The sequence below is a fragment of the Pristis pectinata genome, chromosome 7, assembly GCF_009764475.1.
Source record: "Pristis pectinata isolate sPriPec2 chromosome 7, sPriPec2.1.pri, whole genome shotgun sequence".
Taxonomy (NCBI): Eukaryota; Metazoa; Chordata; class Chondrichthyes; order Rhinopristiformes; family Pristidae; genus Pristis; species Pristis pectinata.
Window position 1 is genome coordinate 85,568,945 of NC_067411.1, and position 18,500 is coordinate 85,587,444.

At 39.1% G+C, this 18,500-nt stretch overlaps 1 protein-coding gene across 8 annotated transcripts in view; it reads left to right on the forward strand.

The window, feature by feature from the left end:
• sema6a (sema domain, transmembrane domain (TM), and cytoplasmic domain, (semaphorin) 6A) overlaps nucleotides 1-18,500 on the forward strand; it is a 130,747-nt gene that overhangs the window by 77,025 nt on the left and 35,222 nt on the right. For 7 of the 8 annotated variants that reach the window (XM_052020010.1, XM_052020009.1, XM_052020013.1 and 4 more), the window contains exons 2-9: nucleotides 2,644-2,783; nucleotides 3,124-3,241; nucleotides 8,913-8,973; nucleotides 11,188-11,250; nucleotides 11,539-11,640; nucleotides 14,713-14,806; nucleotides 16,811-16,930; nucleotides 17,723-17,811. In XM_052020010.1, the coding sequence (XP_051875970.1) occupies nucleotides 2,684-2,783; nucleotides 3,124-3,241; nucleotides 8,913-8,973; nucleotides 11,188-11,250; nucleotides 11,539-11,640; nucleotides 14,713-14,806; nucleotides 16,811-16,930; nucleotides 17,723-17,811 (747 nt within the window). In that variant the 5' untranslated portion in view covers nucleotides 2,644-2,683. The remainder of the gene's footprint in view (nucleotides 1-2,643; nucleotides 2,784-3,123; nucleotides 3,242-8,912; nucleotides 8,974-11,187; nucleotides 11,251-11,538; nucleotides 11,641-14,712; nucleotides 14,807-16,810; nucleotides 16,931-17,722; nucleotides 17,812-18,500) is intronic. The other variant, XM_052020011.1, reaches the window with a different exon arrangement.

The window sequence follows — 18,500 nt, forward strand, 5'->3', positions numbered from 1 at the left end:
GCTATCATTTATGTTTAATAAGTCTAAAGTCAGTAATAAAATTTGAACCTAAAGAATCTGTGATTGGTAGAAGCAGGAAACATTGAAATTCTTTCTTCTCTTATCCCTGTTTACTATTTACCCGATTATTGCTTTAAACAATGTTGTGCTATGATCTGTCATGTAGCATCAGATATAAGGAAATAAATCCTGTTAGCCAACATGGTACAGTGTACAATGCTTGCACTTGACAACTGCATGTCTTTACATTGACCTTTAGTCATCAGGTTCCCCTCACCTGGTCCTCTGGCAGTTGAACATAAAACTACCAGATTTTGTTCCGGTACTGGGTATGTAGACACATTGCCTGGAAACTCAATTGTTTAACATTGTCTTTTTCAACATTGTTTCAAGATTCAATTGAAACATGCTGACAAGCAGTCAGTTGAAAGCAGAAAATGTACTTTCACATTGGGGTGCCAGAGTAGATCTGGGTATGAAAGCTCAAGTAAAACATGCAAACAACCATTTCAAGGTCATTTTATGTCACACTAGAAATTCAATTGGGAACTACCTGAGTGAATCCTCCTTGCGTTCCTGATGTAACTTCCATGTCAATGGCTCATGGGATGCTGCCATTTTGCTTGGAATGCTCCTTTTGGGGCATTGCATGGGAAGTTACACCATACCATCTTGGGCGCACCTTATAGTTAATTGCTCCTGGGACACAGGGTCTTATAAATGCAGAGAGGTACCAGATGCCATCAAGATAAATGAATTATTTGCCTTCATCCTTGGCCACCACACCATCCGCACTACACTGACTACAGGCACCATCTCCTCCATCCCCCTCCCTGCACACTCGGTCCCCACTCCCATCCCAATTTCCAACCCAGCCTCCTACCCCATGATTTCGCGCCCCCCCCCCCCCCCCACTGAAAGTCTCAAACCCTGATTCTCATCCCCTCATTCACCAGTCCACCTGGTCACATTACCGGAAATCTCAGAGGGGCAGAGGGCTTCATAAGTTAATGAATGCCTGCTACCCATTTACCTCTGGCCTTGAAAATGCACCAATTTAGAAGGACAATTTTTAGATGTTTTCAGAAAGTTGTTAGAAGTATTATAAAAGTAAGTTCATTTTCTTTTCTCTTTCTCTTTTCCCTCATAGCAAGATGAAGAACACAGAACTTTAATACATCATTCTCATAACAGTGTAAGCTCAGGAAACTGGTCCGTGCGGAAATATTAATATTCTATTAATTTGTACATCCAGAGTGAATTCTGGTATTTTGCTCTTAACGGGTTTGCAAAATTTCCCCTTAACTAGTTGGTTTGTTGGAGGGAGCTGGTGGTAATGTATCGCCATAACTTTCCTAGCAGGTCCTGCTATTATTCTCATATTTAATTTAAATGCAACTTGGAAACAACAAGAAAAACTGTAATTTTAATCCTAACACACAGGTGTGAACTGCATGCATCTATTTTTTGTCCTGCAGTAATCCACACTTCCTCTTGATCTTCTATATGGGGCCATTGTAGGAAGGCAAAACGCACAAACACAGAAGATCAGCTGAGTCTGTGAGGACAAGCAGTCATCCGAAAGCAGAGAATGTATTTCCACATTGGGAGATTTTGAAGAACAGGGATGAGGGATTGTGGGGGGGGGGGGCCAAAGCAGATCTGGGTTTGAGACCACGAGGTGGGTTCATGCCAATTCTGGAGTCTCTGTTAAGGTCACAGGGTTTAGAATGTTTTAAGTCAAGGTCAGAAGTGGCCAAATTGGTGTGCATATCTTGATGCCCCTTGGTAACTCTAAACGTATGGTTTAATGAATTCAGGAAGACCTTTTTTACATTATTAAGCACTGACTCTTCTGGACTGAGGTCCAGTGTGGATGTCACTTGCAATAAGTATCAGACCTGCCCTCTTTACAATAGTCCTTGCAATGCTGCAGTTTAAATGACAGGTATTGAGCTGTAATGCATGTGTTGTTTTAAGAAAATAGAATTGCATTAACGTTGAAGATCACTGCCTTATTGGCATCTTTTTATCATAAAACCACATAAAGGTTATAGTCTGCAAAAGAGTAGAACTGGAATATTTTCCTGTGATCTCAAGGCAGATAGGTAAGTTTATATGGAGACATCATTCTGGATTGCACGTCGTATTGTTGCTCAAGATTTGAAAATGTAATTTTTGTTGTTAAACATGTTGCAGTATTGGTTTTGTGTGTGCAGTTGTACAGAGGGAGAAGAAAAGAGAGGCAGACGGACAGGCTTACATTATTGTTTATCAAGTGTTACCTCCCTTTCTCTTTGAAATATAGCAAAATATTAGGCCCACAAAATGAACTCTTGATTTAAAATTTGTGAATTATCTAAAGTAAAAATCTGTGATTAATCATTTTCACGATGTCCCTCTTATTACATTGCTGGGACATCTCTGTGAATTTTGGAATGCAGGCTAAGCATATATTCTTTTTATTTCATTTTCTTTTTTAGTCTTGATCTTGTTCAGTCACTTTCTCTTTACCCCTTGTTCTAGTAACCTGTGAACTCTGTGTATATTATTATATAGTGTAAAATTGTAATGGATCCTCTGAATTTTACAGTACAATCTTAAAAGCTAACACCTGACACCTCTTTCCCCCCCATTTTTCAGGCTTAAGTGAAAATAAAAACCAGAAGCTAGCTGTGCTACTATGAAGTCTGAAGCCTTGCTGCTATATTTTTCACTACTACATTTTGTTGGGGCTGGTTTCCCCGAAGATTCTGAGCCTATCAGTATTGCACATGGCAACTGTAAGTATTCAAATAAAATTTCTCATTTGATGACCTCAGTGTGGAACTAAAACTAAAGGAGAGAAGTTTGAAGAATTATGCTTCTGTTTGTAGCTAAGTAAATGCCTCTACACAGAATAGTAAAAAAAAGTAATTTCCTCCTAAGTAAGAATTTTTAACTTGTGATGGAATTACTGTCCCCGCTGACTTGTAACAAGGATTATAGGAATGAGTGCTTGTGAAATCTGCTGTGATATTGCTTCACTGCCTTAGGGTACAAAAACCAACTGAAGGCGCAAGTGTGTGAATTGTAACTCAGGCTGATTGTGTTAATACGGTTAAATTCTTTGTTCCTTAACAGATACAAAACAATATCCGGTATTTTTGGGTCATAAGCCAGGACGAAATAACACACAAAGGCATAAGTTGGACATTCAGCTGATTGTGAAAATGAATCGAACACTCTACATTGCTGCTAGGTCAGTATTATTTCTTTTATTTGTTGACACCTATGCACAATTAACTGACCAATACCCTGAGGTCTCCCAATTCAAAATAAGTGTCTCTAGCTACTTGTGCCATATAAAGAACTGATTGTGTTGTGTGGTGGGTTTGAGCCAGCTCTGTGCTCTGCAGAAGCAAGCAATGGTTTTGTGCTGGTTATACCTTACAGAGTGAGTCTCAGTTCTCAGTCCAGGTATTACAGTGTTGTTTCCTGTACATTCACTTAAGTCCCTCTGATCACCATGACCTTATCCTTGTGGCTTTATCACTTCTGATGTACAGGACACCACATCTGGATAGGTACTGCTGTTGAACCACAGAGGGCAAAGAAAGTTCATTGTCACTACATCTGTGACATCTATCCAAAAGCAAGAAAAAAATGGTTGAGTTACAAAGATTGTGTCCAATGGTCTGATTGGTTGATCTGGGGACTAGTGCTCATACTGCATCTTAGTGGCTGGGGAATTTAAATTCAAGTAATTAAATAAATCTGGAATAAAAAGTTAGTATCGGTAATGATGACTACAAAACTACTGCATTGTCATCAAACCCATCCAGTTTGCTAATGTCCATCCGGGAAGGAGATCCTACCATCCCTACCCAATCTGGACCACACATCACCCAGACTCACTAACGTGATGACCTTCAGCTCGCAAGCTCTTCAATTCTGTGATGGACATCATATAAACAAAAATTCTAAAAAAAACACATCGGAGCAAAAGCAGACTATTCAGTTCCTTGAAATTGCTCTGCCATTCATTAGACCAGAGTTTAACTCTATTCCATGCAGATTATTACTGAGACAGGTTTGATAATCCTTTAGATTATGCCACAGGTAAGTACTGATGTCTGGCAATCATCACTTTGATTTGCTGCTTGTTATTTGTTTATTTGGAATAAAAAAAATGGTGGAGGTATCTTTGACCTGGTATAATAGTGAAAATGAATCAGCAGTCTATTCTACATCCTTCCTCATTTTTATTTCTAATGAATTCAGTGGAACTCAACTGAAAGAGACATAACATGGTAACCAACTCACACACACCTACTTTCGGTTATAGTGCTCTGTGACTGTTTGTTGCCTTTCATCTGTAGCCTGTGCTCCAAAATTAGAACAGAATGATTGTTAGCCTGCTGTCTTTATAACCCTGAACATAAAAATATTTCTAGGCACTTTTTGTATTTACCTTTGTAAGCAACGACTATGCAGTTCAACATTACAAAATGTCACTATTTTCTTGAAAGTGGTTTGGCAAAATGTTTCTAATTCCCTTTTGTTTACAGCTTCGCCGATGGTGTGAAAGATGTCATCATTTCAGTTGCAAAGCTAAAAATAACTGTGATTAATAATTCCAACTTCCAAATGAAATTTCAAGTTTCATTAGGGCATTTCCCTCTTCATTGAGGACGCGATGCTATTTGTAAACTTGTATGGACGAAGGGGAGCACGTGCAAGTTAGGTTTGCACACTGGCATTAATTTACTGCCTGAGAGAATATTATGGAAATTAAATTCAGTTTTAAAGCAGGAGACAAGAAACGTTATTTGTACTATAGGAGATCCATAATTTAGTTGTGTTGGACAGCTAAAAAGAATGTTAAAATCAAAATGGAAGGAAGGATGACATGTAATTCATCTTTCTGTCAGCAGATTGTTAACCAGATTTATGCACATGCCTCTGATTTTTCATTTTAAAGTTAATGGTCAGAAATTCCATCATGTGGTTCTTGATTTTAAATACTGGTTTAAGGATTGCAGGACTGGGAGTAATCAGAACCTTGAAGTTAGGCATGGGGAGGTGGCAGGGTGTGATTGGGTCAGGCTTGGGGTTGTGATCAGGTTGGGGTGAGTGTCTGACCTGTAACCTCGGAAGAGGGCAAAGGTCGGCCTTATGACTGTCGAGGGATGGAGTAAAGATGAGATTGGGGATGGGGTCTCCAGGTGAGAGCAGTATCTAACTTAAGGAGGACCACTCTGCGACAGGGTCTGAACCTTGGACTCCAGGGTCTAGGAATTGCTAGGGCAGCTAATGACTGACAAAGCAGCTCTTACAGCTGCTCTGTGGGTCTGCTTTTGTTCAGGTGGTCCTGCATCGTCCACCATCCGTACAGGTATCCATTAATGAAAAGCAATGTAGTGATGCCTAGTGTGCACATTGTAAAGGCCCAGAAGGTAAATCATGGACTTTGTGATCCATGGAGTAAGTTTAGGATTTTTTTTATTCTGTATTATCTTTTGCATAGAATTTGTAAGGTCAGGTCAGAGTCCTTCTTTAGTCCTTACCTTAAAACACCAGTAGCAGCTGAATGGTGACACTGGACAAATGAAAGGGCGGCACGGTAGTGTAGCGGTTAGCGCAACGCTATTACAGTGCCAGTGATCGGGGTTCAATTCTCGTTGCTGTCTGTAAGAAGTTTGTACGTTCTCCCAGTGATTGTGTGGGTTTCCTCCATGTGCTCCAGTTTCCTCCCACATTCCAAAGACATACGGGTAGGTTAACATGGGTTTAAATGGGCGGCGTGGACTCGTTGGGCCAGAAGGCTGTAAATAAAGTTTGAAAAAATTTTAAAGGAAATCAAATTTGCTTTAATCTCCTCAGATGCATTTTGAAAGATATTAGAAAATACCTGGTTAAACTTCTTCAAGTTCTATGTTTTAAAGTCAAGGAAGGGTCTTGAGTTACCCATTGGTTTGTTTGTGTTTCATCTACAAAGGTTTAGAAGGAACTGTGTGTTTAGTATGCCTTCTGGAGAGAAGAGCTGTGCCATTTTAATCTAAACTGAAACCACAAATGAGTGGCATGGTTCAGTCTGCACACAGCTTCACTTGTTCCTCCTTCTTCTCTGAAGGGCGGCCTGAGGTACAGTTCCATGGGTACTGGTATCTAAGTGATAACTGTTCATTTATGAACTGTTATAGGGACCCTGATAACTTCCACTTCTCTTTCCCCTGCCCTCTCCACTCCCTGCCCCTGGTAAGCCAGCCCAACAACCCTGATGCTGCCCTTGGTGAGAGGAGAACTAAATGTTTTTGAGATTTTTATTTTTAAAAAATCTTGTCTCCTGAAGATTCTGCTCCTTTAAGCTTTTTTTTATTGAATAGTTTCATGCAATAAACCTATTTTTGTTCTACATATTTGCTACAAATACATTATTACACAATTAATTGCCTGTAGCATTTAGAATTATAGAACTGACCATTTTCATTGACTATTCTGAGTAGGTCTGCCACAGTATATGCAAGAGAAGCAAATTATTGTGCCTGAAACCAACTGTAACTAAATTGTAAATTGGAGCCATTGAAATGATTTATCAGTAAGAGTTTACACAGACATCCATTTAATGGAACCCAAAAAGAAAGTAAGGAAATGTGTTCGGCAGATCCAGATAACTTCACTCTTCCCTCCCAGGCAAGCTTGCCTGCCTATTCTGTTCTCACAGTGGGAATGCGTGCAGAAGAATTTAAAAATAGCCTTGCACCTGATGTGCTAATGGTTTTCCTCTGTAGGAAGATTGGTGGGTATTTGTAAAGAAAGTGCCTTTCTCAGCAATATGTAAGCAATTTGACATTTCTGTAAGGAGAATTTAGCAAATACAATGGGCTATTTGTCTGTGTATCCTTTTGAATGAGTGGAAATGCATGAGGCTCAAAGCATGATTTAAATTACTTTGTGATTGCAGATGTCGCAAGTTAATTTTAAATTTTAGAATAAAGAAACTTGCCACTTTGAGTGTGTCCTTGTCAAGTATAAACAGTGTTTTGTTTATTACTTAAAGTCAAATGATACAACCTCGGTAAGGTTTCACATAGAGGGTATATGCAAGGGTGAATTTTAAAAATGCACAGCCAAAGGTTTCAAATTTGCTGTGAGTCTTCCTTTCAGGTTGGTGTTCTATGTCCACCTCTTCGTGTACAATTACATTAAGTAGATCTAATTGTACTTGTCAGTGTTCTGTGTTAGAAAGACCTAATGTGCTATAGGGCTAGAAATTGCATCTTTGGCTATTCTGTATGTGATATAGTGGCATATACTGACCCTCCATTCCTACAATTACATTGGTAAAAATGATGTTATCAGCAGAGACTTTGTTTAACCTTCAGAGGTTAGCATATAAACCTTCAAGAATTTTCTAGCATTTGCAATTTGCCTAATTAGAGCATATAGAATGCTTGATTCTATGTATGTAGATTGGGAAAAGAGGTTGTGAAAACTGTGAAACATACTTCAAAAGTGAAATTCTGCTATAAATCTGAATTAATGAGATACAGAGCTTCTATTAAACCATTTAACAATCACAACCATAAAGATAATTTTTTTTCTGTAAAGTGAGAGCTAAGGAAACTCATTATGGTTCACAATTAATGTTACAAATATAAAATTATCTTAATATTGAATATTAGAGTTGTATCACAATCACACAGCACAGAAACAGGTTCTTTGGCCCACTATATCAGTGTAGGAGATCGAGTGCCTATCTATACTAATCCCATTTCCCAGCACTCAGCCTATAGCTTTCTATGCCGCAGCATTTCAATTGCTCCTCTAAGTACTTCCCAAATGTGGTGAGAGTACCTGCCTCCATCACCCTGTCCAGCAGTGGGTTCCAAGTTTCAATCATCCTCTGGGTGAAAAACGTTCTTCCTCATGTCCCCTGCAACCCTCCTTTCCCTTACTTTAAACTATACCCTCTTGTCATCGACTCCTCTACTGAGCAGAACAATTTCTCACTACCTACTCTAATAATTTTGTATACCTCATTCATGCCTCTTCTACTCCAACAAAAACAAACCCAACCTATCCAATCTCACGTCATCACTGAAATGCAAAAAATCCTGGTGAATCTCCTCTGCTACTGCCTTCAAGGATGCATGGACTTGTACACCAAGGTCTTTCGGTCCCTCAGTAATCCTAGGGTCGTGCCATTCATTTCGCACTACCTACCCTATCCATGCTGCTCGTCATTATTACCCTAACATTATTAGTCCTCTCAAAATGCAGCACCTACATTTTTCAGGATTAAGTTCCATCAGTCATTTCTGTTCCCATGCTACCAATTGATCAATATCATTCTGTAACTGAAAACTACCCTCCCCACTATGACAGTACCAACAATCTTTTAAAAGGCTTTTTTTTTGTCATTGTTTCATTTTTTACCCGCTTCTGAAGAATTGATCCTCATGGTATTACTCTACACATTATGGATGTCCCAAACTACCTCATTGTACACTGTCATTCATTTTGATCCCAAGTAGAAGGATGGGAGGTGCAGAGGCATTGGGGAACAAGCTGGTCCTGTCCTCACCTGATATCCAAATGGCCACATCTAACAGGCAATGCCAAGCCGCCAGTGGAACCAGGAACTCCTGGACGGATCAGGGATCAACTCTGGTTTCCTACCTGTTCTGCATCGCTCGACTGCTCACTGAGTAAAGAGTTATTGGGAAACCAATTAGCTCTATTTTATGAATAATCTATTGACCAAAGTCTTTTCTAATGCATCTGTAATAGTTGTATTATTATGTGGTGAAGCATTTAAAATTGAATGATTTGCTCCTCCCGACTTGCTGTCTGCTTAGTGTGATAAGATGTTTCACACTACGTTTGAAGCCTGAAATGAACATGTCGATTCTTTGTTCTATTTATAGAGACCATATTTACACTGTCGAAATGGATACATCATTCAGAGAGCAGATTAATTTTAACAAAGTAAGTTGCATGTGTTTTCTTTGGTTGTGAGATGCTTCTGTCACCATTTAAACAGAAGGCCCCATGTGCAGAACCCAGATAAGACTCAACTACTGTAAATTAGAAAAACTGGCAGTAAAGTGTGGGATAAACAAATACAGCTAAAATCTTTTAATAAAAACACAAAATGCTGGAAACACTCAGCAGGTCTGGCAGCATATGTGGAAAGAGAATCAGAGTTTACATTTCAGGTCAAAGACCATTAGCACTGGGAAAGAGAGAAAACATTGTATTTAAGCTGCAGAGGGGGAAAATCTTTTGGTTAAGGAAGATTTAGATAAAATATTACATTAAATTTTGAAGTACCATTCTCATTTGTTGCCATTATGGGAAAGCTTTATTCAAGTGAACATATCTTACAACAAGCTACGTATTTCCAAAAGCATTAAATTGAAATGATCTGGGTGTGTTCCAACAAATCTGTTTTTAAAAAGTACCAGGCATATGTATGCTCTGTTTTATGAATAATTATGAAAAATTATTTTCCCACTTACATAATTCTCAGTTATTGTGCAAAGTTAAAACCCCTAACTTTTAGATTATTTTGCATTGTTTGTAAAAACCAATAATCCAATGGAAATTAAATCTCATTAAAATGGAAACCCCTGCAGTAATTTAGTCATCTGCAGTAAATCAAGGCACATTGTTACCATGAATCAATGTGGTAAATCCATTAATGTGCAAAAAGAAGTCTTTTAGCCTCCTGTACCATTTGCTGCAGTGGTTGAAAGTAAACAACAAATATTTGTGCTTGGAAAGTGCCTAGAAGGTGATAGTGGTGGTACAGCGACACAGCAGTTAGTGCTACTTTTGCACAGTTCCAGCAGTCCAGGTTCGATCCTGACCTTGGGTGCTGTCTGTGTGGAGTTTACACATTCTTCCTGTGACTGCATAGATTTTCCTTGGGTGTTCCAGTTTCCTCCCACATCCCAAACACATCCTTGTAGGTTAATTGGCTACTGTCATTTACCTCCAAGTGGGGAGTTGATGGGCAAGTGATAGAGAATAGGTTACAGTATGGGAATGGGACTGATGAGAATGCTAGAAGAGTCGGCATAGACTCAGTGGGATGAATGGCCTCCTATGCATTAGAAAATATTAAAATATAAGAAAATGTCCAAAAGCATGGATATTAGTTTCAAGTGACAGGCAGATGCAAAGCATTGGTAGATAGGGAACAGAGTTTTGACAAGGACGGAATATATAGAACCTGCAGTCTTCCTCACATTTACTTGGAAGTTTCTCCTCATCAACCTCTGGATGCCAGACAAGCTGTTCAGACAACTGTGGGACAAAGCCCAGGTCAGGTGGTGGTACGGTGGAACTGGGTGTCATTGAGATGTTAGCTTTCATAAGTCGTGGGATTGAGTTTAAGAGCTGCGAGGTAATAAGGCAGCTCTACAAAACTCTGGTTAGACCACACTTGGAGTATTGTGTCCAGTTCTGGTCGCCTCATTATAGGAAGGATGTGGAACCGTTGGAAGGGGTGCAGAGGAGATTTACCAGGATGCTGCCTGGATTGGAGAGTATGGATTATGAGGAGAGACTAAGGGAGCTAGGGCTTTACTCATTGGAGAGGAGGAGGATGAGGGGAGACATGATAGAGGTATACAAAATATTAAGAGGAATAGATAGAGTGGACAGCCAGCGCCTCTTTCCCAGGGCACTAATGCTCAATACAAGAGGGCATGGCTTTAAGGTAATGGGTGGGAAGCTCAAGGGAGATATCAGAGGAAGGTTTTTCACCCAGAGAGTGGTTGGTGCATGGAATGTGCTGCCTGGGGTGGTGGTGGAGGCTGATACGTTGGTCAAGTTCAAGAGACTGTTAGATAAGCATATGGAGGAATTTAAAATAGGGGGATATGTGGGAGGAAGGGGTTAGTTAGTCTTAGGCATGGTTTAAAGCTCGGCAAAACGTGGTGGGCCGAAGGGCCTGTATTGTGCTGTATTGTTCTATGGTTCTATGAATCATGTGGTCACAGACACATAGATTCATATATATGTGTGTGTGGTCCTGACTCTGTATCTGACTGAAATTGCAAAGGGACTGGAATTAAAATGTACCACACTAACTTTGAACACACCAGGCACAATACTGAATGTTATTTATTGAAAAAGTAATAAGTTGTATTAGATGCTCACTGATTCTAATGATCATTCTTTTCATATTCACAGAAGTTAACCTGGCGATCTAAACAAGCTGATATTGACATATGTAGAATGAAGGGAAAACATAAGGTGAGAGGGCAATATTTCCTTAATGGATGTCACTACAGTGTGGATTTTCTGTCTGTCATGGTAAAACACAATCTCCAATCAACCTGACTATTGGCTTTCTCTTCTAATGGGTGCCCCTGCTGATGGCTCTATTTGTTACAGTGGTAAATTCATAGAGGTAGAAAGTAATAGCTTGCTGTTCAGTTGTGCTTACAGGTTTAGAGACACAATGCACAATAATAATTGAATAATAAAACATTATTGTATTTTGAGCTGGCTGTAACATCATTTTTTTTTTTGCTGCTTTAGGATGAATGTCACAACTTCATTAAGTTGCTGCTGAAGAGAAATGATGACACCTTATTTGTCTGTGGGACAAATGCTTTTAACCCGTCATGCAGAAACTATAAGGTATGTTCCTTAATATACCTTTCTGAGTAAGAAGCTTCAGCATTCTCATTACCATCCCTGGAGACAACATTAGGTGATTGTAACTCATTCTGATTCAGTATCTGAATTCCATTGTAAAATCACTTGCATCATTCCTGATTTTTTTTCAACAAATTCTGCATGTAGAAGCACTTTGATCATAGATAATATAACACTTATATGGATCCAAATTAAACTGAATGCTTATGCTGTCCAAGGTTTACAGCTTGGCTTCGTGTTATATTTAAAAGAGACAATGCAATTTCAGCATGCCACAGCCTATTAATGTCTTTTAATTCGGATAACAACCGAACAATGCAGTATTAAAACAATTCCATCCAGGCCTTGGACCATGGAGTGACAGAATGGTAGTAGTAAAGGGCGGTGAGCAATAATGTAACTAGTCCAAACTGGCCTTGTATTTTGAGGGCCACACAACATGAGAATATTAACAGTGTGAAAACGAAGTGGAGGATGTGCAAAATTAATTGAGATGGTTGAAAGGTTGTACTTCTGTTTCAGGTCCCATGACAGAAAGAAGTGGTGTTCTGAGCAACCTTCTAATAAACACACAAAGACCAGTCATTTTTCTCATTACTATGTGTAGACCTTGCTCTGCATGGTCAAGAAGACAGAAGCAGCAAGGGCCACTGATAATGAACGGCACATACTGGATTTGCCAGTGTTGCTCACTTCTCATACATGAACAAAACTCAAATAACGGGTGAATTTATGGGGAAGCTGGGAAAATGTGTGAGGGAGAAAAGCATGGACTAATAGGTTTATGAGGGAGGGTCACGGAGAACATAAATACTGAAATGCATCTGTTAGGCATAATGACCTGTTTATGAGCTGTAAATATTAAGTAAGAGGTGTAACAATTAGAATGACATATACTTGTAATATAAAGCCGTTCCATGGATATCTAATGTGCTGGACTGTTGGATTTCAAATGAGAAAAGCAAAAATGAAGCCTCAATTTCAAATAATAACTGATCCAGATTTTCCAAAGGAATTTGGAAAGTTAGGTGGGAGGCAAAATCATCTGTCCAATGTATTTCTTCCTTTCTGCATTCTTTCCTGAGACCTGGTAAAGCACCTGTCTTTCATGATGAGCCCGGCATGATTCTGGGAAATTACCTGGGATGACGGTGCTGGGGTGGACAGGGAGTAAGGGGATGAGCAAGAGGCTCAGAGCTTTTGCAGGTGTGTGACTGCCCAGTCGAAGCTTAGCCTTACCCATGGTCTGCAACATGTATCTCTAGGCAACAGAAAATAAAAGCATGCAGACTTGACATTGTTACATTCTGCAGAGCTCAAACTGCACAATTTAACTGTAGAGGAGCATAGCAAGTTTCCACAATTTTCTGGAGAGAAGCCATGGCAATTCAATTACCATTGCTGATTACATCAGGTAAAGAGACATCTGCAGTGAATGTCATCTCCATATCGAGAGAGCAGCAGACAGTCTTTTTAAGCTCATTGGTTTGACAGCTGTTGAGTTTTAATACCTGGAAGCAGCTCAAGCAAGTGGTCTCTTCAACTTGGCTTGAAATTTGTTTTCCTACTCTTGCACATTATACTCAAACAGGTTTCTTGTTTCACAGAGAGATTGGTTTCACATTAATCAGAGTTACCTGATCTAGTGAAATGAAAGTCAGTACAACAGCTCTTCAGATGAATCTTCTACAGTAACTAACCTGTTGCTGGTGATACTGATCTTGTTTCACCTTAGCTTTTACAATTCAATCTTTGCTTTACATTCAATGGTGCGGATCAAAGTTTGGAAACTTGTTGCAGTCCAGAAGAGTGCAAATCGTTAGTGTCACAACTTTTTCATAGTGGTTTGCCACTGGGAGTAATACAAATATTTAATGCTTTCCCCATCTGCTCGACTGAATATGGGATACTGATTACCACACCTGTTGATTTGCCATTCCACTGATGGAAATAGTGCAGACTCTGGCAATAGCTCATTGGTCAATAATGAACATCTACTGAATGTTATTACACTTATATCTATTCTTTACCATTACTAATACCTTAGAAATGTCTCAGACTGGCCAACAGTCTGAAATTGGATCTTCCTGGTCCTTTGTGACTTGTCTGTATTCTCAGTTAAGTGTAGCAAGGTATATATCCAAGCTTATAGGCAGCCTCAGGGACAAAAGAGGGGAAAAAAAAGCCTTTTACATCAATTCAAACTGCAGAAGTGTTGGAATTAAACACCTTGACATTCTTTTTAACTTAATCTCAAGTTAACTCCTTCCATATTTATGTATCTCTAAATAAAAGAAAGATGAATTTGGATTTTATTGCAGTACTTTCCATGAAATCTTCAAATTGTTACACAGCTGTTGAAGTATTTCTGACATTGAGTATAGCAAACAATGTATGCCCAGCAAATGGCAATGAGAGAAGTGACTGGTCTTCGTGTGTTAATTAGAAGGTTGTTCAAAACACTGGAATTAAATGTTGCTGCTCTTCTGAAAATATTGGATTTGTTTCTGAGGCAGATGAATCTTTTGCTTACTACCTTATCTAAAAGCTGGCACTTATGATGATCAATCTCCATCAATACTGGATTGAAATATCAGCCTCTATTATACAAAATCGTATAAGTACTGATTATGAAAATCTGAACTAAAAAAAAGAAACTGCTAGAAACACTCATCAGGTCAGGCAGCATCTGCGGATAGAGAAACAGGATTTAAGTTTCAAGTCGAAGGATTCTAACAATGCTGCCTGACCTGCTGAGTGCTTCCAACATTCTCTCTTTATATTTTAAACAAACTTCTATGGCAGAGTTATGAACCCCACCACTGAGGAACGTTCAACACAAATTAAAGATTTGTTTCATTTTAGCTGATCCAGCAAGAACAACTCTTCTCAGAGTCATCCCTTTCCATATTTTGAAGCTGAGATGGAGGTAATGGCAGTAGATGGTCATCCCTGACAAGTAAAATGCATTGTGCAAAGCTAACCACAGTTTTGAACAATATTAGTGACCCTGTGCTCAAGATTTTGAACATGAATTCTTCTTGCCTGTTTCAGTTGGACACCCTGGAAGTCCTTGGAGATGACAACATCAGTGGAATGGCAAGATGCCCTTATGATCCAAAACATGCAAATGTTGCACTTTTTGCTGGTAAGAAACTTTCTAGACTCTGTGATAAATATTCAGTGAAAATGTAACAATTTGACTTTCCCCCTCATACAATACAGATCTCTCTCAGACAGTATTCTGAATCTGAAGCTATGTACTTTCCCATACTACCCTGTCATTGCCAGATCAGCACCTGACTTGAGGATACATAAGGAGAGTGACAAATGTTGGCCAACCTATCAATCACTGAGAGGTTCAGATGGGAAGGCAGAGTGTTTTAACCTTTGCAATATAGCAGTCAATCCATTACCAGTAAACTTTCCTAGTCTAGTGCTCGTTCAACCTCTTACCACCCCATCAAAATTTAGGTTATCCAAAGGTTTGCTATTTTTACCCTATCCCACACTAAGTTTCACATGCTGACATGGACTTACAATGATTTCCTGTCCCAAGAACCTCAGATTTACATTTGTCATCCTTATGAACTACGTTCAAATCACTTTAAGGGCACTGCACATCACTCTGAGATGTGCCTCAGCTGGTGAGGGTTCCATTATTTCAGCCAATAATAGGCAAAATGTTTCCACATAAAAGCTGGCAGTTCTGAGCAAAGATTCTGAATTCCCCCTCAGCTGATCATTACTGTTGTTCCTATTGCCCTACATGTTGGTCTCCTCATGGAATCCAATAGGTGAGCCCAAACTTCCTGTAATTTTCAAGCGGATACACTGGGAGATTTGCCCAGTGAATCTGCACCAGTTATGACCTGGAGAGAAATGACTGCAAAAGAGCTTCAGGTAATTTACATTCTTATTGAACTGTGTTTAACTAAGTGTCTTCTAGCATTTCAAAGTATTTTAATTTTGTTTTTAGAAATATTTTACATTTATTTCATAGTATGTTTAACTTGCAGTGGTTGTTGAATACTTTAAATGTGCTTATCAGAGACACTCATTAACATGCCCCAACATTCTGTCTCCCTAACACTAGCCTTCTGTGCTCCTCACTTCATTAATTAGGCTGAACTTTCCGTGGTCTGGGTTTGAGTCTCAAACATTGCTTCCCTAAATCCCTTCAACTCTTCATCCCCTACCCTTTAAATCCTTCCCAAATCCTGTCTCTCCAGCAAAACATTTGCCGACCCTTCCTAACGAGTCTTTTCTGGCTCAAAGCCCATTTTTCATTTGCCCATCTGTGAAGCACCCTTACAAATTATTTATATTCACAGTGCTATATAAAGGCAAGTTGTTTACTGACTTTTCTATCGCAGTCGGTGCTTGCTGTAATTTATGTTAAAAATGCTACTATTAAATTAGCTGTTAGCTTAAAAGTAATACCCAGCAACAGAAATGAAAAATCTAGACCAGGATTCAGGCAACTTTTTTAATCCTGAAGGTTCTAAAGAATGGAAATTATAAATAACATAAAATATTCTCACTTATAGGGAGGGAAAAGAGTGGGGTGGAAGCAGGGATGTTAATTTCAGCCCAATATTTTATATTCTGTTGGAAAAAGGGAAATTTGATTTGGTTGGAATATCTACTGGAAAGGCTGTACACACTTCCACTGTGTGCAGTCAAGGGTACAGATGAAAGGGACATAGGACATTCAGGCAGACATATGGGTCTGAGTAGGAAGTCTTAGAGCAATAATTTGCTGGTCCAGACCTGGCCAGAATCCAAAATTTGACTATGAAGATTTAAGCAGATGTGCTTACAATCATAAATGCAATTTTTTATTATTTTTCTTCCTCTTGGAAAGGGTTCTGAGGTTAATTGAATCAGTATGAAATTTGATCAGGTCTACTCATAAAATATTTAATTCAGGGTAGAAGAGGGTTTGTCGACAAATCCTTGGTGTACTCCTGAATGTAAGACGTTAGGGTGCTTCTAGGATTAAAGCAAAACCCAAGAAAATATCCAAACCTGAATTAAAATTGTAATAATACAATTTCCTGAATGAATTTCAAATTTTTTACAGCATATTTCCCATCAAAGATACATTGTCTAATGTAGCATGTGTTACTTTTTGTTCTATTTCTTCCAGAAGGTAAGCTTTATTCAGCAACTGTAACAGACTTCCTTGCCATTGATGCAGTTATATATCGGAGCCTTGGAGAAAGTCCAACTCTACGGACAGTAAAACATGACTCAAAATGGTTGAAAGGTGAGTAAACAGAAACGTTTGAATACTTCCCTCTCAGGCATCCAAACAATCATTATCTCTAACTACTAAAGATTTTGTGGTTTTTATTTTACTTGAAGAAAGCAGATTTTTAATTTGAGTGAAGTCCAAGTGGTGTCACATCATACTCATAAGGCACACCTCAGGACATCATAAGATTTAGAAACGTTTCACGGGCTCCTTGTGGAATGTTTTTCATATCATCATCTTACAGCTTTGATATTTAAAATCCATTCTCCAGCATGAAATTGTATGCAGAAAGTGATAATATGATGATATATCTTTATTAGTCATGTGTATATCGAAACACACAGCGAGACACATCGTAGGGTGTTCTGGGGACAGCCTGCAAGTATCGCCACACTTCCGGCACCAACATAGCATGCCCACAACTTCCTAACCCGTATGTCTTTGGAATGTGGGAGGAAACCAGAGGAAACCCACACAGACACAGGGTGAACGTACAAACTCCTGACAGACAGCTGCTGGAATTGAACCCAGGTCGCTAGCGCTGTAATAGCGTTACACTAACTGCTACACTACCATGCCTGCCCTGAAATTATTCATTCTGTTTCATCTGATAGTAACTGCCTCACTGGATACTTTTGGGAATGCTGCATCATACCACTGAGATCTAACTCCAGCTATTATCCTAAGGAGGCCACCTCACACTAGGCATGAACGTTAAATGGAGATGTTTCTTTTGTTTTGCACTTGTTCACTAGAACTCAGTATTTGAACTATGTGTAAACATGCTTCTTTATTTTGTTACAGAACCTTATTTTGTCCAGGCTGTGGATTACAATGATTATATCTACTTCTTCTTTCGAGAAATAGCTGTAGAGTACAACACCATGGGAAAGGTAGTGATCAGAATGTTCCTGAATATTATGGGGCTATCACCTGTAAAAGGTTATAGATCTTTACTGCTCTAATCTGCTGTGAAACTGTTATGGTATGCTGTTTGCCTTTAGTTTCTTTTTAACTAACAGGGAAGTATATTCAATAGCATCAGCCATGTACAAGTGAATAAATAATTGAGAGGGAAGAATCTTAAGAATAGCACTAAATGTATTGTGCAATGAAGCAGGCTTAGATATGTTTGTGAAAAAGCAGGAGGGATACTGATGGCATGAACAGGACTAAGCACAAGAGCTAAATGATTGGAGGGTTTGTGGGTTTGTTTGGGGAGTGATGTTAACGGCTAAAATCCAGTGTCGGGCTAGGAGGGTCACTGCGATTATGTGATAATGGTTTTGTTGCTTGGTGTGTTTATTTGTCCAAGTCAATCCAACATAGTATGCAAGGTTTGAGGTGGGATGAACACAAACTGAAAGCTAAACAGTCCATATGAAATGAGTTTTAAACAGGAAAATTACTGGTTGTGGAACTCCAAAGAGATTTAAACATTTGTGCTAAAAAGTCAGCCTTGAGGAGTTGCAGCAACAGCCCCTGGGTCCAAGTAATAGAGTAGAGGGAGTTTTGTAAAAGGTTTATACAAGGTTCCTGCCTAGAGTGAAATATTTTCTTGTCAGTTCTCACACAAAGAAAA